The sequence below is a fragment of the Channa argus genome, chromosome 15, assembly GCF_033026475.1.
Source record: "Channa argus isolate prfri chromosome 15, Channa argus male v1.0, whole genome shotgun sequence".
Taxonomy (NCBI): domain Eukaryota; kingdom Metazoa; phylum Chordata; class Actinopteri; order Anabantiformes; family Channidae; genus Channa; species Channa argus.
The window spans coordinates 3,621,903-3,643,851 of record NC_090211.1 but is presented as its reverse complement, the minus strand read 5'-3'; the positions used below and the strand labels follow the sequence as shown (position 1 = coordinate 3,643,851).

At 39.6% G+C, this 21,949-nt stretch overlaps 2 protein-coding genes across 2 annotated transcripts; both read left to right on the top strand.

Moving 5' to 3' along the window:
- The first annotated feature begins 6,273 nt into the window (after window positions 1–6,273).
- LOC137099358 (keratin, type I cytoskeletal 13-like) lies at window positions 6,274–11,673 on the top strand. The gene is made up of 7 exons (XM_067476103.1): window positions 6,274–6,849; window positions 7,605–7,687; window positions 8,844–9,000; window positions 9,710–9,871; window positions 10,634–10,759; window positions 10,855–11,078; window positions 11,380–11,673. Exons 1-7 carry the CDS (start codon window positions 6,382–6,384, stop codon window positions 11,588–11,590), a joined length of 1,431 nt encoding a protein of 476 aa, XP_067332204.1. The 5' UTR covers window positions 6,274–6,381; the 3' UTR covers window positions 11,591–11,673.
- A 6,656-nt stretch (window positions 11,674–18,329) lies between these two features.
- LOC137099362 (keratin, type I cytoskeletal 13-like) lies at window positions 18,330–21,949 on the top strand. The gene is made up of 7 exons (XM_067476107.1): window positions 18,330–18,762; window positions 19,353–19,435; window positions 19,682–19,838; window positions 20,059–20,220; window positions 20,977–21,102; window positions 21,190–21,410; window positions 21,778–21,949. The coding sequence occupies exons 1-7, from the start codon at window positions 18,382–18,384 to the stop codon at window positions 21,869–21,871; spliced, it is 1,224 nt and encodes a 407-aa protein (XP_067332208.1). The 5' UTR covers window positions 18,330–18,381; the 3' UTR covers window positions 21,872–21,949.

The following is a 21,949-nucleotide window of genomic DNA, read 5'->3' as shown; positions in this document are numbered from 1 at the left end:
AGCTGCTGTTAGTTTGGCTTTTTTTTTTTCATGCTTCTTTCATGCTTTCAAGAGTGTCTGTCTAAATCCTGGTCTGACCTTTCTGCTGCTTAACTTTCACACTGACATCCTCTCTTACACTGTAGGCCTACAGCATTAATGTGGCATTAATGTGTAATGTAATAAATAGAACTGAAATAGCTATTGTATCATAAAAATGGTCAGTACAACCATATGTGAATGAGACAGAAAAACGTTTGAGGTGTAGAAACATCGAAGACACAGGTAAACAATAACGTGACATGAATAATAACATGGTCTACATCATATCCTGATGTAGAACATGATCCACATCATATCAGGGACTAATGTGCAAATGTTTCATCAGTAAGACCTGTTGAACCAATCAGATTGAGGCATGTTGTTGCTTTCTCTCCTGTTGGCTGCCAGTTTGATGTCTGATCGATGCAAAACACCTCCATCCCCTTTACCTCTGGATTTCATTGCATCTAACTTTTAACATGGACATATTGCTGTGGTCGTCGGATTCATTCTTCACCACTACCACCACCATCCAGACTCTAACTGTTGAGATTCTTGCACTGCCCATGGACTCTGATAATCCTGGATTAAAATCTAAATACTTAAAATCTTAAATTTCATTATAGCATGCTCTACCAACAAAACTTAATTTCTAATAAGTACAGGATGCTGTGCACAATATAACTATAAAGGTATATTATAAATGATTTGCAAATCATTGAATAACTGTTTTTGATTGTGAACAGTACAAAAACAACCATTTAAATGTTGAAACTGAGAAATGTATTTGTTTTTATCTAAATATTTGCTCATTGCAATCTATTTTTTTCTCTCTCTCAATTTACATAGCATCCCAACTTTTCTGGAAACCTTTTTTAACGAGACCAGAAAGACCAATGCTACATGTGGATACTAATTACTACGTACATACTTTTGTGCATGTATCAAATCTAACTTTCTATCTCCTACATTGGAGTGTGCCTGTATAACCTGGCCCCTTTTATGTATATTATTAAGCAAATTATTTTACGTATATCATATTTGTATTATTATTGTAATTGTTTTTAACTTTTTTAATCACTGTTCCCCCCGACTGCTGAAACAGTGCTGTGCATTGACTCCTGCTGAGGAGGATTCTTTCAATTCATCTTCTTCAACTAGAGTTTTGTTCCTTTAAGGCAAATAAAGTCTACACACCTCTTAAAAAAACATGTTCAACATTGTCTTAACTTCAGTGAAATCAAACAATAACCTTTAATGAAATTAAAAAGAAAGAACTGGGTGTTGTACAAGCCTGTCAGTTTCACCTGCAGCTTGAGAGTGGCATCTGCAAATGATGGGAACACGCCTGGAGCAGAATACCACACAGCTACACCCACAGTGCATAAAAAAATATTTTAACAGGCAAATCATTAAAATTAATTAAATAAAAATCGCTGCGGGAAATGTTTATACATTTAGTGAGACTCTTAATGTAGTCATCCCAGTTTTTGCCTATTAGTCGCCCTTATTGCTTCATGACACTTTGCGACATTTCTGCACTGATGGTTACACTGAAATAATGAAATCTATATTGCTGCTTTCCTCAAACTTTGAAAACATACTTTATATAGCATTGTGCAAAGACGCAGGCACTTTAGATGTTTGTATCTATCCCACCATACCACCATAGCAAGGTGTCTGCTGCAAATTCATTCCGCAGAAGGCAACAAGCCTAAACGCACAGCGAATCATTCAGAACTATCTCCGGAGACAATAGGAATAGACCATGTCTGGCCGGCTTCCACCTGATGTCAATATCAGGTAGAAAGTCTGGGATTAAATGAAAAGACAGAAGACACTGAGACACAATAAATCTACAGAATCTCCTGTAGACATTTTCCAACATGCTTTTAACAACCTGCCAAGTACCTTATAAAAAAATGTGTGCACCTGCACCTTTATTGCACCTTGGTTAAAGTTAATAAATTAATAAATAAAATCTATTCATGCTATTATATATTTTAACATCCTTATTTTCTTTTCGTGCTGGAAATTGTCACTCTACTTAAGGAAGTGAATGAACTAATTATTATGGATTGGATTAGATTATTGAATCCTTTAGCTCTTATTGTGCTTAAACAAGCAAGGATTTATTGAAAAGAGCAGTATAAAACAGCACTTGAAGTGGAACAAAAAAGTGCCTTAGGGGAGAGGAGGGGAAGGTTCACTAAAGGTCCCAGTGATAACTAGTACAAGAATATGCCACAAGAACATTACCAATAATGACATTTAATAATTATGGTTAAAATTGTATAGGTCATATAATCAGTTGCTGTTTTGGTTTTATTTCTACACCACTAATGATGCCACGTAACACAACCACTTGCAGTATTTGCAGTTTGAAGCATTTCAAGTGTAAAATATAAAGTAGACCACTTATAAAAGAGTCTGGAGAGATGGAAAGAAGGTAAGGATGCACAGAATTAATAAGAGTCAGCAATGCCATAACAAGAAGAAAACATGAACGTAAAGGTTTGTGGTTTTCTTGTAGCATTAGTTTGTCATTTGCAACTGATTTGGTCGCATATAACTCCACTGTACAGTAAAGCGTGTACCATGCTGCCTTTCAAAGGAGAAATGTTTCATACGGTATCAAGTAGCTGTGGACAAAAAGTTGTGTCAATCAATCATAATTAGTTTATAAATCTCAGTGCAGCACCAAGATCTCAATTTGCACTGCTTTATATAAGAGCCCAGAGGGAATTTGAAGGTCAGGATACACTGGTCGTTAGAGGCACAAATGAGCACATACTTATAATTATTATAAATTGGATGTGAGGCATTCAATTATCCCTGATTTACCATAAAGTGAGTAGACATTTTCTGTCCAGGCACTGTTGCTTTAGCTGTGTGCTCCTGCGCTGTGAATGCAAATATTGGCAGGCAAGTTAAACTCTGCACCAGCAAGCTGTGCAAGTATGCAAAAAAGTCCCGCTTGATTGTTCAGTTAACGTACTGTACAATAAATGTGTGCTGAGCGTGAGTTTCGATTATTCAAATTAACCAACAGATCTTTCACTTGACTCAGTAAACGCATTGTTTAGGCATAAAAACTCTTTTGAGACTCTTGAGTTTTTAGTTTGAAAGTATTGTTTATGATGGAAACTTTTATTATGTCCTTAGTTGATTTCACATTTTCAAAACTCATAAACTGATAATAAACTAATAAACCAACTTCTGTTAAATCACATTTTCAAGGCAGCCGATTATCTTGTTTTTCCGAGTTGAACCAACGTTTTGCTGATAATGAGCTGTCATGCTGATGTTTCATGTTCACAATCTGAGAGCATTTCCAGAGAATTCGAATGTTTGCATTCCTCACACAAACATTAGTAGTCATGTGGAGCAGAAGCTCATGAACCTACATGTACATGGAAGAAGAAAGAAGAAGGTGGTGATAAACTGCACAGGGCTGCAGAGGAGCTGATATGCACTGCCACAGTTGATACTGTATGTTTCCCTATGTGCATGTTTCTTTCAGACTCTGCCACAACCACCTGCAGTTTTTCCAGTCACTGCCACCTTCCCTGTCACCTGCTTACCTGTTCTCCATCTCATTACAATTTACAATTTCGGCTATGGGAGAAAAGAAAGTTATAGAAAAAAGATAGGAAAAAGTTTTGCAATGTCCTGAAAAAGAAAGAAATCGCTGCTGTACTGAGCAACATACATAGAACAGAAAAAGTTTGCTGATGATATAATGTGATCCAAGATCTGTTTGGCCTTCCATTTTGCTGGCAACAGATTAAAAATCTTAAAACATGGACAGGAGCAGGTTTATTTCCACATTTAGTAAAGAAGATAACATCTCAGGTTTGAATGCTGTTGTACAAGGAAGTCGGTCATCCATGGTGGCGCTACAGGGGTCGATTCTTAGGCCGACCCCTTTCAAGATCTATATCCTCCCACTGGGCCACGTCATTGGCAAGCGTAGAATTTTCTTCCACTGCTATGCTGATGATTCTCAGCTCTATGTGGGGTTGAACCCGACCTCCCCGACACTTCCATCAACTCTCACCTGCTGCCTGGAGGACATTGAGGCGTGGAACTTCCTTCAGCTGAACAGCATCAAAAGCGAAGCCCTTCTACATGGTACCCCCCACCAGCTTCATTCCTTCAGTCAAGTTTGACCCCAACCTCTAATTCAAAACACATGTCCAACACCTCTGTAAAATAGGATTTTTTCATCTCTGAAACATAGCCAATCTCTGCCCCTCCCTCTCCCTCTGTGATGCTGAAAGGCTGGTCCTAGCCTTTGTCTCCTCCAGGCCCAACTATTGCAATGCACTCCTCATTGGGATCTCTGGAAGGTTCCTTCAAAAGCTCAATTACATTCAAAAAACAGTTCTGCCAGGATCCTTATGATGATGCAGAAATATGAGAACATCACTCCTGTTATTCCAGACACTTTACTGGCTCCCCATCCACCTTTGCATTGAATACAAACTCTGTCTACTTACCCACCAGTGCATCGATGGAAATGCCCCACAATATCTTGAAGAACTCCCCAAACCACAATCTACAACATGACACCTTTGTTCCACCAACACTTATTGCCTCTACCCCACCGCACAATGGGGGGTCGAGCTTTCTTAGCAGCTGCTCCACGGCTCTGGAAGGGTCTGCCTGAGAACCTGAGGGCACCACAGACTGTGGACTGTTTCAAAAAACAGTTAAGGACATTTTTGTTCAGAAAAGCATTTTAAAGTGATAATTGCCATTTTTATTTATGTCTTTTTAAGTTTTATACTTTGAGATTTGTTGACAAAAGTAAAGTACTTTATAAATAAAATGAATTATTATTATAAGTCCATTCAACTATGGATGCTCCATTCTTAATCAATTGAACCAATCAGAGTGATCATATAAATAGTCGTGCCTTTATAAAGTTTATGAAGTGCCGCATGATGCAACAGTATTTAAAATAACTTAATAATATGTTCCTCTGTTAGCCGCTGCAGTAATCAATCATCACTAGGTGTGCACAAACTTTTGCATGTATGTGCACAATAGTTACTAGTGGGTTAACACAATTCAGAAAATAAAACAAAAGGCAACATGCAATTTGGAATTAATAAATAAATACTTGCTCCAATAATTTTGCACAGATTATACAATCAATTCACTTTGACTTGACACGGCATTACAGTGTCGCGAAGGATTTATATTTAATTTGTCAAATCTTTTAGCCTCCATCTTTATGCCTTTTTGCTGCATCTTTAAATTATTCAGTCATCACTAACACGACAGCATCATGCAGTTGTTGCAGATCAGCTGCACATCCATGATGCAAATCTCGTGTTCCCCACATCTCAGAGCTGCTTTATTGGATGAGATGTGGTGACTGCGAGGGTCATTTGAGTACATGTTGACATGTTCAAGAAATTAGGTTGAGGTAATTTTTAGCTTTTTGACATGGTGCATTACCCTGCTAGAAGTAGCCATCAGAAGATGCAGGACGCAATAGCTTAACCTGAACACACTGGGCTGCTGTCATTAGACTCTAACGTCTTTGTCTTTCTCCTCCAGATCTGATCCAGTGGATTTGGGGTCAAAGCTGCACCAGCACATTTAAGTGTGCCAAAGTTTCCTAGGCTCTGTGGCTTTTATAAACATTAGCACCAGCACTCACTGACTTTCTTTGGTCCTGGGCATTTGAGTTTTAATTCCATTTATCTAGTCTATAATAAAATCACCTGCTCCTCAGTTTCTGCTCATTGTCTGCTCTGTTTACTTAAGACTAGGCAGCTGATAAAGGCCCTGCGTAATCAAATAAGTGGTTTACTCTTTAAACCGCTTTGGCTCCTGCTAGACAAAAGGTTGCCCAACACCACGGTCATAAACTGCATTAGTGATTTTTGTGATAAAGTTCACTGCTTTAACATTTCTAAATTGGTTAGGTGCAGTTTTCCATGCACGTAGAAAATTTCAGTCCATGATTATACTAAATTGTCATCCAGGTCTGAACTTGCCCTGTAGTGCTTTGTCTGTAAGAATCTTTTTATTCTTTTCATGTGAAGTGAAAGTTGGCATGATGATCCCTCAAGTAATTGAGCAGGTGAATGCACAGCGGATGGGTGGATGCCTGATTTCACAGACACACCCAGAGCCCATTAACCTTTCTGTTGTGTATGAGTTAAATAAGGACAGGTGTTCCCTCCCAGCTCTCCATCCTTCTCTCTTCCCCCTCCTTCTCCTCCTCCTCCTCCTCACAAACTCCTCTGACAGTATAAAAAAAACTGCCACTCTGTAAGCTCTCCACTTTCTCCTCTCCAGCTGAAGCAGAAAGACCGTCTCCACTTAACCTTTCAACCTGACATGATGTTCGCCTCCAGGAATGCCAGTAGTGGACCCTTCTCTGGCAGCAGTAGGTCCATGTACGGTGGTGTTGGACAAGTCAGAATCTCCACCGGTGGCTCCTCCATGTCCATGTATAGCAGTGGTGGTGGAGGTGGTCGAGGTGGCGGAGGTGGCTATGGCGGAGGTGGCTATGGCTTCAGCATTGGTGGTGGAGGTGGTGGCGGTGCTGGCTTTGGGGGTGGAGCAGGTGGTGGCGGTGCTGGTTTCGGTGGTGGTGCAGACAGCATGGACATCTCCGCCAACGAAAAGGCCACCATGCAGAATCTAAATGACCGACTGGCGACCTACCTGGACAAGGTCCGCAAGCTGGAGGCAGCCAATGCTGAACTGGAGATGAGGATCAGACAGTTCATGGAGGCCAAGACCTCCCCCTCAGCCAGAGACTACAGCGCCTACTATGCTGCCATTGCAGAGCTGCAGGGAAAGGTAAGCTCACCTCTGACACATTCAGTAAATGTTTGGTCATGTGACCAATTCTCACTGCGTCAAAAAACAACATTAAGGTAAATGCACACACCCTGTCTGTCAGTGCAAATTGAACAACAGCTTCTAAAAAGGGTTTGGAAGCTTCTGTAAAAGTTGACGTGACAGAATGAAATCAGACAGGTGAATATAATGATAATATATATTTAGGGGTATCAAAGAAACAAAAATTGTACATGTTTGTCAGTATAATTACAGTCATTATAAATTCAATATATAACAAATAGAAAAAAGAAAAATCTTCAAAACTGCATGACAAAATTATACAAAGATTTAAAGCAAAGGAAAATAAAAAAAATACATAGAAATACTGGCTGCACAGGGTCTCACATCGGTTACTGGCACTTGCAGATTGCAAGTCACTGCAGGGGTTGAACTTTACTTACCCTGCCTTAAAAGAACTGAGACTTTTTTTAGACATGCAGAAAGGACAGAAAGTGCCAAAGAGTGTTTTCTGCATTACAGGCTACAGGTTTACGAAACATTAAGTACCTTTAGCTTCTTAACAGTGGCCTGTAGCAAATGTCTTGGGTCCTCTTTTGTAAAGACAACGCAGAATCTTTGGGTTAATTTAAAAAAAAAAAAACTATATTTGCAATAACCTTTCTCAAAATATTACTAATAGTTCACTAAATCCACTGTTGGCAAAGAGTGAACGTACAAATCTAAAAGAATTTACTTATTCTTCTATCTTCCAGATCCAGGAGGCTACTAAAATCAACGGTGGCATTTACCTCCACATCGACAATGCTAAGCTGGCTGCAGACGATTTCCGGCTCAAGTGAGTGAATTCATTCATAATTTATGGCCACAGGAAAAACTTAAAGGCCCTGAAAAAGAAATAAACATTATGTCTTAGAAATGCCAGCAATAGGCTGGAATAATTTTATTACATTTCAGTGAAATCATAATTATCAGGATGGGCAAAATTAACTCCTCTCTTAGACGATCACCCCCATGTCAGGAGTCAGGTGTCTATTTATGTTGCACCTCTTTTGGCATCAAAATAGCGGCCAGTTTCACACAATTCCGTGCCCTAAATAGTCAAAAATGCCGGGTTGTAACAGTTGAAACATAGCAGTTTTATTAGGGTTAGGTATAAATACATCAAGGTTATGTCAGATTAGGGATAGGCACTAAATAAACATGGTTGGGTGTTGCTTCAACATTTTAATAGCTTAAGACAAAAAAGTTGAGCAAAATCTTTAAAGAAATATCCCAATGGTGCTTAAAGAATTTTGGCTATGTTATTATACATGCACCCACACATGCTCACTCGCGCACACACACACACACACACACACACACACACACACACACGCAGGCACACACATACACACACACACACACACACACACACACACACACACACACACACACACACACACACACACACACACACACACACACAGTTTGTCATGCAAACAGGCAGACGCACCCCTTTGTAATTTATACTACTCTCACTAACCATGAATATCCCACCTAAAATACAGTAGATCTGGATGCCACATCCTCTGTTACATTGATTTGACTTCATCTTTTAGACATTCTCCAGTTTTTTGGTGATTGAAAAGTGTTTGTCAGTCCACTACAATGTGGACTGACAAACACAAAGCATTTGCACATGCTTTTTTTGTAGAATATCAGGGACTTGTCCTGCACAGTCTTTTGCAGCAATTCTTGCAGACCACTCCTGGATGTCCAGACATATTATTAACTGCTTCCTGACATCCACAAACTATGTACAATATTATTTGCTGTGTGGTTTTACTTTAAACAAAAGAACACCGTGTAGCTACAGTAAACTCTGGTGCACAAGTTGTGCAAGGTGTACAGGAACAGTACAGAACATTAACTTTCTAAATTTGTGGAAAGGTTGGGGTGATCAGACAAAATTTTAAAGATGAAAAGAAATAAAAGTAATGTTGTTTGTGCAGGTATGAGAACGAACTGGCCATGCGTCAATCAGTGGAGGCCGACATCGCTGGGCTGAGGAGACTTCTAGATGAGTTGACTCTGAGCAGGACAGACCTGGAGATGCAAATCGAAGGTCTGAAAGAGGAGCTGATCTTCCTCAAGAAGAATCACGAGGAGGTCAGTGAGCACTCAGATCCATTCAAGGCTATGGGATATTTGGGTTAATTTAAAATTATACAAAAAAGGTTTAACAGAAGATTCAAATAAAGGACGCCTTCACTGATTTTGAACTTGCTTCATTTGGATCTTGTTTGGGTGGTAGATTACATGTAGATAAACCCATTAAAATATCTATCTACTTCTAGTTGAAATTGCCTCCAGATGACATCACATGGAGGAACCTTCAGTTTAGATAATGTCATCTTGTACGTCACACTATGCTTCAGCTAGAAGCAGCCACATATTTTGATATAGTCAGAGGGAACATTTACACCCTCAACTAAAGCCAGTGAAGTCACCCTTTATTCAAGTAGCTACAGATGTTAAATTTTTTCATGATTTCAGTTTCATTTAACTATAACAATTAAGTTCTGTAGTGCTGTGAAGTCTGTTAGTGGTGTTTTTATTACTTCATTTGAAGAATAAAATCTCAGCAGTTCATTTAACTCACCATTTTAAATCTGGAGCTGTCATGTTAATATAGATGACTGAAGAATTTAAACTTATACATTTACATTTATTTTACAACTTTTTAGTTGATTCCTCTATTGTCTTGCCTAAGGTTTCACATTTGAAACGTCTTAATGGATCTATTGCAAAGTCATTTTGTTCGTACGTAGGTCTTTCAAGTACTGAACACTCATGTTTCTCCTGTGGTTGTCTGTAGGACTTGTTGGCAGCACGAGGTCAGATGAGCGGTCAGGTGAATGTGGAGGTGGACGCTGCTCCTCAGCAAGATCTAACCAAGGCTATGGAAGACATCAGAGACCACTTTGAAAGTCTCGCCGCCAAGAGCCGCAAAGATCTTGAGCTCTGGTTCCAGGCAAAGGTAAGGAAATTATTGTAACTAGGTGATTCTGGAAATTCCAGCTGGGATGGATTGTGATGATCAGGAACAATTATGGCATTCCAATCAAATTGTCAAAAAAGTTGCAGTGAAGTGCATATTTGAAGCTTATAGTAGAACTTAAAGACCTCATACTGGACTATCCCAAGAGACCACTTTGCTCTCAGAGGGCAGTTTATGGTTACTAGAGTTTCCAAAAGTAGAATAGCCTTTATAGTCTTTAACTGTCAAGCCTCTCTGCTGTGGAACCAGCTTCACCTCATAATCAAGACCACCTCTTCAAGTGAGCCAGGACACAGAAGGCTCAACTGTACTCAAGCATGGAAATGAGTCTGGTTCTGTCTGAGGCTTTTGTTCGTTTTTCTGAATTGTTTGGCTTTACTCCATATCTGTGGGGTTTTGATCTTACGGTGTGAAGTGACTTGAAATGATTTTTGCTCTAATTTTAAATAAAAAATTAAACTAAGTTGAAATTAAAACTCAAAATGTATGTACATGAGAAGCTTTACATTTTTAGTGGAATAGTTGAATAGATTTTATCATAGACACTTATTTACTCCGTATTTTGTATGTCAAAGGTAAATATGCTAAATAATTTGTAACTAAATCTGCCAACTACCCACCAACTACTGTCAAATACATAGGGGAGTACAAAAGTACAAAGTAGTGGTGACGGGTTATATGACACCTCTGGACGACCATCAATGTTCCCATATGTGACCATATGTGTTCTTTCCCCCACAGACAGAAGCACTTAACAAAGAAGTTGCTGCCAGCACAGAAACCATCCAAACGACAAAATCAGAAATCACAGACCTAAAACGAACACTGCAGGCGCTGGAGATTGAGCTGCAGTCACAACTCAGCATGGTGAACATCACATCATTACACAGACACCGTTTTCATATCCACTGTTTCTATGTGGCGATTTGCAAAGCAAACAACTTGCTGTATTTTTCCTGCAGAAAGCGGGATTGGAGTCCACCCTGGCTGACACTCAAAACCAGTATGGCATGCGGCTGTCAGGTTTCCAGAATCAGGTCATCAGTCTAGAGGAGCAGCTGGGGCACCTAAAAGGTGACCTGGAGAGACAGTCCCAGGACTACCAGGCGCTGCTGGACATCAAGACCAGACTGGAGATGGAGATTGCTGAGTACAGGAGGCTGCTGGATGGAGAGGGCGTTGGCGGGTAAAATATCATTACTCCTTTAAGACTTAAAGGAAGATCAATAAAGTGAATTGAAAGTTAAAAAAAGAACACTATTAAAAATAATAAAACATATAATAAATAATTTAAAACCAATGAAATAATAAAAAATACTTAACAAATATACAGAGATAAGGAAAACTGTCTTTTTATAGGTTTAGATAAGTAATGTCAACATCTGTAACAACGAAATGGACCAAAATATATCTTCAGCCCTACAAAGTCATCTTAATATTATAAAATTGTTGCTGTTAAAGTAATAACATTCACCTCTCTCCTGCAGTGGCTCTGGCTCAACCAAAACCTCCATTTCCATGTCCAAGTCCTCCTCCTCCTCTTCCTCTGCCTCTGCTGCCGGCTCCGGCTCCGGCGCCGGCTCCGGTGCTGGCTCCGTCTCCACCACTACCACCAAACAGAAAATAATCACTGTTGTCGAGGAGATTGTGGATGGAAAGGTGGTGAGTGCCACACAGACCGTGAAAGACGTCGCTTAAGCACCAGTGGAGGGGAACTTTCACAGCTCTCATACAGAAACAAACATGGCAATAAAATTCTGCTGAGGTGCTTCAGAATAAAATACTGTGTCGTGTTATTTTGTTGGTCCACACTGAACTTATATCTGAGGCTGCAGTTTTAGTACTGACAACTAGATTAAAAAGTACATAAGCATTAATCAGAGTTTGCAATAAAATAATGAACATTAAATAATTAGTTAAATGTGTCCTATTATATTTATTTTGAAACAAAGAGGGCTTCCTCCAAAGCTTCCTTGTGCACAGCTGCTGGTGACATAAATCTTTATGTGATTTCTACACATTTCACTTTTAAAGCAATAACTCCGGACAAGGTATTTTGCTAGCTTTGCACATTTTCAGCATGATTTGCACAAAAAGTTGTTGTGCAACAAGTACTAAATCTTAATGACTGTGGACGACATGCATTTGGTTTCCTGCTGTGTTTTGAGCTGCAAAGACATAACATTACATTGGAAAAAGGAACCAGAGACCCCCAAGGACTGCTCCAATATGCAGCTCAGGAGTAGGCACATCTCCCTGTTTGACCCCCAACCTACATCTGTATCTTAATACATGAATATGAATATAAATGTGTTTGAATCCTGTCATAAATGTTCTTTCTCCTCCAGTGTACATGGAAAATGAATGTTAGATGCAGTGTAATCAAAGGTTAACAACCCATAAACACCAACCCAACCCACGCATGCACAACATGAATACAATAGTGTCTGGATCTCAGGGGACCTGAGAACAATCAGACCTGAACTAGAAGCACTTGAGGATTTGTAGACTTAATCCAAAAAGCATCTGACAAATACCCTCAAAGGTAACTAATAGAATATAACAATGGTATACTGTTTAGTATTTATAATTATGTTTTTATGAATGGTTGCATCCAACAGTGCAACAGCTACATTATGCATTATTGAATACATTATTGAACATCCACCTGGACAAACCACAGGCAGGTGACGTGTTTGCTCTTCTAAACACGTTTGACCTGAGTCTGGTCACCACTCCTCCGACCCACAAAGCTGGCAACAACCTCGACCTCATCCTCGCCCGGAACTGGACCACAGACAACATCTTGGTCACTCCTCTGCATTTATATGATCATTTCTTCATTCAACTCACAGTCTTCGTCCCTAGACCTTTGCATTCTCCCACCCCACTTGTAACATTCAGTCGTAACGTCAGGCCTCTCAACACGGACCGATTCTCTTCGCTGGTCTCCGCAACTCTGACCCCAACACAGGACCTCTCCATCCTCGTTGCAGATGCAGCCACGGACAGCCTCTGCAATGCACTTTAATCATGTCTGGATTGTCTCCATGTCTTCGAGACCCGCTCGTCCCTCAGGTAAATCACTCGTCTACCCACCTCCGCCATCTACCTCTCTCACTGCTGACTTTGCCGACTTCTTTACTAATAAGGCCATCAGCTCACAGTTCTCTCCTCCAGACGATGACATCCGGCTAACTTCTTCCCACACTGCATCGCTTTCATCCTTTTCAACTCTGACTTCTCTTGATCCCTCCGTTGTGGAGAATTACCCACCTGTCTCCCTTCTTCCATCTTTGGCCAGGACAATGGGATGAGCAGTCTTTAATCAACTCTCAGACTTTCTTTCCAAGAACAACTTCCTCGACCAGTCTGGCCTCAAGAGTGGTCACTCCACAGAAACTGCGCTCTTGACTGTCTTGGAATCTCTTCGAGCTGCAGAAGCCACAGGTGAGTCTATTGTCTTAATCCTACTTGATCTATCGTCAGCCTTTGACACTGTGAACCATCAGATCCTCTTGTCCAGACTCTCTGACTTAGGCATCTCTGGATCAGCTTCAGCACAATGATCCCACGATAGTGGAACGAGCTACCAAACTCTGCACGCTCAGCAAACTCACTCCCAATATTAAAAAAACTGCTGAAAAACTAACTCTTCAGCACCTTCCTATGCACTTAAATCTATGAAAAAAACAACAACAACCACTTGTCTCACTTGATTTAATCTGCTAAACAGTTTAGGGCCGTCTTTTGCCATATGTTTCACTCCATAATGCAACAAATCTTTGAGAAATTATGGTCTGGGGAGCAGGCAGAACAGCATGTGGACTTTTTGACAAATGAGCTGTTTTACTAGCAGCAGACTGTGGTTTGTCATTGTTTTACTGAACAAAGCTTAATGTCCAATGTGGGAAAAAAGGCACCTATTCTAACATCTTTTTTCCATTTTTTTACTTTATTTAAATATGTCACCATATCTCACACAGTGTAGTTTTGAATGAAAACATTGTCTTGTTCAAAACAACAGCTCTGAAGCACATACTGTCTAAAGGCATCTGGAGAAAATATTTTGGTGTAAGGCAAAGACAGTAAACCGGAGCTTCCCTGAATAGCTGCGGTTACCTGAAGGTTCAACAGTGACTCAGTCTCTTTTTGTTTAACGAGCAAGCAGGCAATAGGAAACAGGGTTCATTTACCTCAAAATTATTAAAACAAATCACAAACTATTTGGCCTATAAAAGAGGTCGACAAAACCACACTAGACTCAACTCAATATAACCGAATTATGTGTAAACAAACTTACTAACAGATACAAAGTAACCGGGCTAAAACCAACCCACAGACTAAACACACAGGGGAACAAATATTATGGCTGATATTAAAGACACACCAGGGGTAAGAGAAAAACAAAACCTCAAAATGAACTTATACGGAACAAAATATAACAATAAATCTACTGAATGCAAATAATTAGATATTATCCAAAACATAACTAACATAGGTAAATAACCCAAAATCCTAAAACAGAAATTGCAATCCCCCCTTGAGGTAGGAGGCTCTTGGTATGGTTGACAACTTCCTATATTTAGATGTTCTGCTTCCTAGGGTGCATCCATTCGCTCATGTGGACAAGAAGTCCCTACAGCAACTGAAGCCCACAGCAGCTCTACCTGCACTGGAAACATAATTATGATAAACTCAAGCAAAAATAATTATAGTGTAACTGTACAGAAGTTGACTACAAAAAGAAACTAATGTACTGAAAACTTATCAAATAAATAGAAATTACTAAAAATGAACTGACTCCTTATTTAATAATCTGTACAGTAAAATGTGCTCAGCTTCCACGTATGGATGACTGTGTAGACCTTGTTGGTTCTGCCAAATATCACCATGTCACCAAACTCGACCTCCTAAAAGGGTACTGGCAGGTCCCGTTGAAACCACGTGCCTCTGAAATAAGTGCCTTTGTCACCCCAGAACATTTCCTCCAGTATACAGTTGTGCCATTTGGATTGAGAAGTGCCCCAGCCAGCCCAGCAAAACATGTGAAATATATTTAGATGACATACTGGCCTATTCGGCAACCTGGTCTGAGCCTGTGAAAACCCTTTGTGGAATTTGTAGTCGTTTGCGTGCTGCTTCTTTCACTCTTAACCAGGCCCAATGCGAGTTTTGGAAAGCAGTGGAAAGTCGTTACCTATTTGGGCAAACATGTAGGACAGGGCCAAGTGTGCCCTGTTGCTGCTAAAGTTCAGGCCATCTTTGACCTTCCAGCTCCCCAGACACACCGTGAGCTCCGTCGCTGTCTTGGGATGGCTGGATATTACCTTGCCTTCTATAAAAACTTCTCTGATGTTGCTGCTCTATTGACTAGCCTAGTAAGTCCCCAAACCCCGTACCCGTGGTCAGAGAAATGTCAGTCTGCTTTTCAAGCTGCCAAAGCTCTCCTCTGCAGTGCCCCTGTGCTCGCCGCCCCAAATCATGTTATGCCCCTGGTCTAGGGGAACCTAGTCATAACAAAATGTGGTCCACCTCTGCCACTCCCAACCAACTAAGCATTCTGTTTGGACTCGACTCTCGACTCGACTCACGGAGAGCTCTGTGAACTTTGTGTTTTTTTGACATTTCTGTAAATAATTATAGACATAACTCATTGTACATATTGAGCACCAGGTAGCCACAATAGGAGAGAGAAGCCCTTTTACTTTACTCATTTTTCTCCTGGTAAGGAGTTCAGGTTCGACATCCTGTCATTTGTTTGGTTTGCTTAGGTAAGACAAGGATGGTGCTAGAGTTTGTGTTTGTTGTTTTGGGGACTGCTCACATCTGAAGCAAATAAAATTGCTACCGTTTAGAACACTTGGTCTGGTTTTTGCTTGGGAATGGAAACAGTGGTGGAGCACATCTTGTTATTTCTAATTATGAATAATACCTACAGTTTAACTATTTTGTAGTTAAGGGTTACTTTTTAAATATTACATGATAGGTGCAAATATTATGATGTAATTGCCTTGTAAGTCATGGGCAGTAATCATTACCAAAAAAAAAAAACTCTATGAATTCTTTTTCTACAAAGGAGAAGCTCAGCTAGTGATGTTGACTCGGGATATTTACCTCATCCTTGTGCCCATCCTTGGACACACGTGTTTTACTTTGTTATATTTGTATAATCTTATATTGTCATGTAATTTGTATAAAACTGTTCCTGCTTTCCAAACTGTCTGCAGGTATTTTCACTAAAATGATTTGTTCTATGAAAAATATGCACTTTAAAGTCCAACCTAATGCTCAAATGAAGCTTCTGCAAATAAATTTGAATTGGCTTCAGCAAATTCTTTCTTTTTGGTCTCCACAAAAAAAATAAAAATACACACACAGACAACGTATCACTCCTAAAGTATTTAACACTACAATCCATAAACCTGCAGTCACTCAGAGTTGATCTTGAAAGCAGCCACCAGCTTGTTTACTATTACATCAACACGAACGGAGGCCATGTTTGGTGACACCCACTGAAAGTTGCCTATGTCGTGTATATTTAACCCTGCAGGAAACAGCACTTGCAAAATACTAAGACTGGTTTTATTGTCAGAGGACAAACACCCAGATGGCAGCAGGTGAAACATAAGTCATTGTAACCTTCTGACAGCTGCGTTACACCCAGTTTACAGTGGAAAATATTCTACATGCTCAACTACATTCATATTTACATTCAAATAATTTACTAAAAACATTAATGGAAAGTAAGTACTTGTAATTTTTTACAAGTGGGGACATTGTGCTGCTGGAATATAATATTGTTTAATCAGAAATCAATTGAATTTATTTTATAATACATTTCTAAGCCAGTTGTACTTATATTATTTTCATTATTTTATTATGATCATTTGGACTCTCCTTGACTATTGTCGTTGTTCCAGCTGAATGTGCATTAATATTATGCTGATGGAAACCTTTATTGTTTTACCCTTTTTCAACATATTAAAATAAAGGGCTTGCATCAATATAATGGCTCTGAGTGCAGGCAAGCTACATAGCAGCTCCTCCATCGGCGTGTGTGTGTGTGTGTGTGTGAGAGAGAGAAAGAGATTGTAAGTGCGAATGGGTAAATGTAAAGCAGTGTAAGGTACGAGAGCAATATAAGTACAGACCATTTAACACTGAAGTAGCAAAATGTTTCTAACCAAGAAGTAAGAAGGCCAGTTGACATGATTCAAACTTCGGATACACAACTTTTTGTAATTAAGTATTTTAAAAAATCTGGCATTGTTAATTTTACTTTAACAATGTAACTTACTTTTTCTTTCAAGGTGACTGAAAAATAAAAGCAAGTATGAAATAAGAATATCACCGAAAAGTAGAATCTGAGAAAGTCACACAAGTAAATTCAATACTTTCTTCATTCTCTACAAACACCACTACAGCTTCAAATTTTATTTTGAAAATAAATGGAGGAGTTAAATCTTAAATTTAGGAGTTAAATCTGATTCACCGTGGTGTGTTTACAGTAAATATGGAACTAAAGTCAGCTGATCACAGTGCAGTGCAGTACAGCTGATTAGTTTAGTCGAGCATAAACACTGAAAGCAGGTAGAAACAGGTAGCAGCTGACTCCGTCCACACGTTACAGAATCCATCTACCAGCTGTTCTAAAGCTCACCAATTTATCATGTCATGTCTTGTTTGTTTAGGATCTAAGTCCACCACTTCTACTACATGTTTTCTTATGCACAGGGGTCTTTAGTAAAAACATAAATGATGATTTTCGTTGTAGATTTTCCTCATGTTGGTTTCTTAAATATAATTTACTAAATGTGGTTCTTCCTGGTTAGAATATGACTTTTTTTTCTGATATAATGGAATGTTTCATTTCAAAATCTGAATTTACCTTTAAACATTACCTGGATTGAAGGTCAGTGTTTGAGACTCGATGTTAAAAGGTTTCCCTTGTCATGCTATGTTTTGTCACAGTAAATAGAGTCTGTATGGTGAACCTGCACAAACCATTTCATCGTTTGCTTGCACAATAACAGGACGGAGGAAGGTTGGCGGATGGGGGTTGTGCAGACCTGCAGGGCCCACAATAACACCCACAGCTCAAAAACGAAGTGACAGGTTTGAACATGCAGTGCGGAATCCAGGTGCTTGTGACACAGAGGGGGCCATTAGTTTGAAAGCATAAAACAAAATAAAACAAAATTCAATCAGGTTGGTTTACAGAAAATCATATACAGAAACCTGAGTGACCATAAAGACATTTTCAGCTACACGGATGTTCTGAATGTGATATCATTGTGTAACAGATGTATATACTTTGTTTGTCGTGTTCCTGTCAGCTCATCTTACCTGTGAATGATGCCCTGAGGCATGCAGCCGGGGGCCGGACCTTGAAACCCTCCCTCACTTTCACATAGCATAAAAGGAGCTGAGTCCAACCTCTCCCCTACATTCCTCCTCTCCATCCAGAGCAGACAAACACCTCCACGATGTCCTTCGATCATTCTTTCCACTTCACTCGCTCCAAGGCCCCAAGTGTGTACGGTGGTGCTGGAGGCTCTAGAGTCCAGATCTCCAGAGTTAATGCTCCAAGAAGTTTCTCCTCGGTTGGTGCAACATTTTCTGCTGCCAATGCATCTTCAGGAGGTGGCTTCAACTTGGCTGACGCCGTGGACATCACAGACAACAAAAAAGCCGCGATGCAGAACTTGAACGACCGCCTGGCTTCATACCTGGACAAGGTGCGCATACTGGAGAAGGCCAATGCTGACCTAGAAATAAAGATCAAAGAATTTCTGGAGAAGAAGACCCAGCCTGAGGGCCAAGACCACTCTGCATACAAAGTAATCATCAGCGACCTGCAAGAACAGGTGAGACCAGGTTCTGAGTTTGTACACAGTGTTGTTTACATCATACATAAGACAACATAAGAATATATCAGGCTCAAGGTAAAAAACTGAAATGTGAGATGCTTAAAAGCATCAAGACAAGAATGGTGCTTGAAATTGATCAGTTGTCTGAACACGAGGCTCAAATGAAAATAAGTCCCAAACAAACTGGCATAAAGTGCAACTGCCACTCGGCAGGTAAATAAATAGAGCAGGCAGACGCGGATATTGTTTCCTGCAGGATGAATACAGGTGCTGCCACACCCAAAACACACAATACTATAGAGAGCTGCAGTGCTGAGGCTCCAACTCTGGTTTTGCATGATGTGCCCATGAGAGCCCAAAACCACAAAGACGATGAGATGAAATTTGACTTTTATTTGCATAGTCTCATGTTTTTTTAAATCAGTTGTGCAGCTGCCTCACAAACCTTTGTATCCACCCTCTCTACACTCATGTGGAAATAAAAATCTGGTTATATTTTAAAAATAAAGATTCATATTAGATACATATTATTATTAATTTGATCTAATTCAAGACAATGAACAAATCTCTTCTTTCTTTGTTTTCAGATCTTAGATGCTACTTCTACAAATGGATCTCTCTACCTGGCAGTCGATAATGCCAAACTGGCTGCTGATGATTTCAGGATAAAGTGAGTATAGGAACATTGAATTTTACATATTTGTTTACATATTTGTTTATATTCATCTACTCTTGCACACTGGATGCTCTCTCTTTGTATTTATAAAGAGAATTGAATGTCTTCACATGACCACTTAAGGTTCTTGTTAGAAGAATATGAATCCAGGATGCTGTAAGGGTTCTTCATGACCTTCTGAAGTTTTATTCATTGGTCTGAAGTTTTATTTTAGCTGATATGATTATTGCTGCTGCACAGATATGAGAACGAATTGGCCATGCGTCAGAATGTGGAGGCAGACATCGCTGGACTAAGGAAACTTCTGGATGATCTGACTCTGACAAGGTCTGATCTGGAGATGCAGATCGAGTCTCTGAAGGAAGAACTCATTCAGCTCAAAAAGAACCATGAAGAGGTGGGAATGAAACTGCAAACTTCAACACTATTAAGCATCTGAAACAACACACACACACACACAGGGAAGAAACCTGCAATTTTGCAAAGTTAAAAAACATTATTTTTTTGTCAGTAACTAATTCCAAACTGCTGATTTTATCAGGATTTGTCAGGAGGGTTTAGTGTAAAGTAATATTTCAAAAAATGTAATGTAATTGTTTGATGTGTTTTTTCGGCAGGATCTGCTGGGTCTGCGGGCTCAGGTGGGAGGTCAGATAAACGTGGAGGTGGACGCTGCCCCGCAGGAGGATCTGTCTGCTGTCATGGCTGGAATCAGAGAACACTATGAAAATGTTGCTACTAAAACCCGCAGAGACCTGGAGAACTGGTTCCAAACCAAGGTTAGGTGTAATTCTATCCATACTGCATCAGTAGTGTTTTCAGACAAAAGTTGGATGTTTCCCCTATTGACTTCAATAAAGTAAAGAGTTTTCTATCAGCTTCAAGTAAAATGAACTGCAGGCTTAAACACATCAATACAAGATTCTTGACTATGTTACACAAGAGAACATTAAAAAGTCCTTTAGCCTAAATGATAATACATATAAGTGCTTTTCTTGAACTAACACTGCATACTGGTGGCAGAAGGCATGGAGCACAACAACTGTCAATGATCACAGTCGATAACGAACCTTCTGACAAATAACTAACCTTTTTATGAAGTGGCAGTGCCATGGTAAAGCCTTGGTTAGGTCTAGATTAAAAAATAAACCTGACTAGGTTTGGTTAAAGATCATTGTTGAGGTGAAAATGAAACATCAGTTAAAGTCTGTTTTCCTGACACATCCATCCCCACCAACCCTTTTTCCTGTGACTTTGTCACTCTATAACTGACATGTAATTACCTCCGTTGCAAAAATGTTTTCATGTTTGACTTAGAGACAAAACAAATTCCAATATTTAAATATACTTTTATATATAATTCATGTAAATTCTCTTCAGTTCAAATTGAAAACAAATTCCCTTTTTAAATAAACACAAGAACAACAAGTAATGATAAACAGTGGAATGTCATCTGCATACAGTACAGAATGATTTAAAAGTACTTTAAACAGACTTAGATGTCATTTCTTTCTTGTTTTTTTTTTGTTCTACAGTCTGAAGACCTCAATAAGGAGGTTGCTGTGAGCACAGAGTCTCTTCAAACATCACGCTCCGAGGTCACAGAGATCAAGCGCTCGCTGCAAAGCCTAGAGATCGAGCTTCAGTTACAGAAAAGCAAGGTGAGTTTCTACCAGTGTGTAGTCATTTCTTCTGCATAAATCAACACAATTTTTCAGTCTCCTTGCATTGTTCCTTCTTTCCTTTAGAAAGTGTCCGTGGAAGGAAACCTTGCTGAAACCCAGAATACATACAGCATGTTGCTTGCAGGTTACCAGAGACAGGTATCTTCTCTGGAAAGCCAGCTCGCTCAGTTAAGAGGTGATCTAGAGCGTCAGGGACATGAGTACAAGGTGCTGCTGGACACCAAGACCAAGCTGGAGTTGGAGATTGAAGAGTACAGGAGGCTGCTGGATGGAGAGCTTTCAAAGTGAGTTAACTAGTCTGTACTGAATTGATCGGTACATGATCAGTGTAATCTTAGAAACATACAAAAAAACTAAGTTACAGTTTTTAATAAGGTGAGAAATGTGTTTATAAGTCCAAATTATGAAGCATCATTGTAGGTAAAACTAGAGGGAAAAAAGCTTCTATAAATGCAATTACAAACAACATTATTTTCATTGTTTGGCATAAAAGGGTCCATAGTTCACATACATGGTGCTTTTTATTATCGTAGAGAGAATAACAACCACACAAAACTCTTCAGCTGGGATTGGCGGACTGTTTTCTATTTTGTTTTCACTCATTGTTCAGAGGAATCGCCAATAAAACTTTATGTTTGTGTTGTTCTGCAGCGCCTCCACCTCCACTACAACACGTAAAGTGCTGATTGTCACCAAAGAGATCAAAGATGGAGAAGAAATTTCCTCTGAAGTTAAGGAGGCTTAATGAGACAACAAAACGTGTGTCAACATGATGCTAGCCATTCTCAGAAATACACAAATAAAATATTTTCTGACGAACTGA

Bases quoted from the DNA above. Each gene is read 5' to 3' on its own strand.
- LOC137099358 (XM_067476103.1), top strand. From the start codon at position 6,382: ATGATGTTCGCCTCCAGGAATGCCAGTAGTGGACCCTTCTCTGGCAGC. The intron at 6,850-7,604 runs GTAAGCTCACCT...TCTATCTTCCAG, and splicing joins TTGCAGAGCTGCAGGGAAAG to ATCCAGGAGGCTACTAAAAT. The intron at 9,872-10,633 runs GTAAGGAAATTA...TTTCCCCCACAG, and splicing joins AGCTCTGGTTCCAGGCAAAG to ACAGAAGCACTTAACAAAGA.
- LOC137099362 (XM_067476107.1), top strand. From the start codon at position 18,382: ATGTCCTTCGATCATTCTTTCCACTTCACTCGCTCCAAGGCCCCAAGT. The intron at 18,763-19,352 runs GTGAGACCAGGT...CTTTGTTTTCAG, and splicing joins TCAGCGACCTGCAAGAACAG to ATCTTAGATGCTACTTCTAC. The intron at 19,436-19,681 runs GTGAGTATAGGA...GCTGCTGCACAG, and splicing joins GCTGATGATTTCAGGATAAA to ATATGAGAACGAATTGGCCA.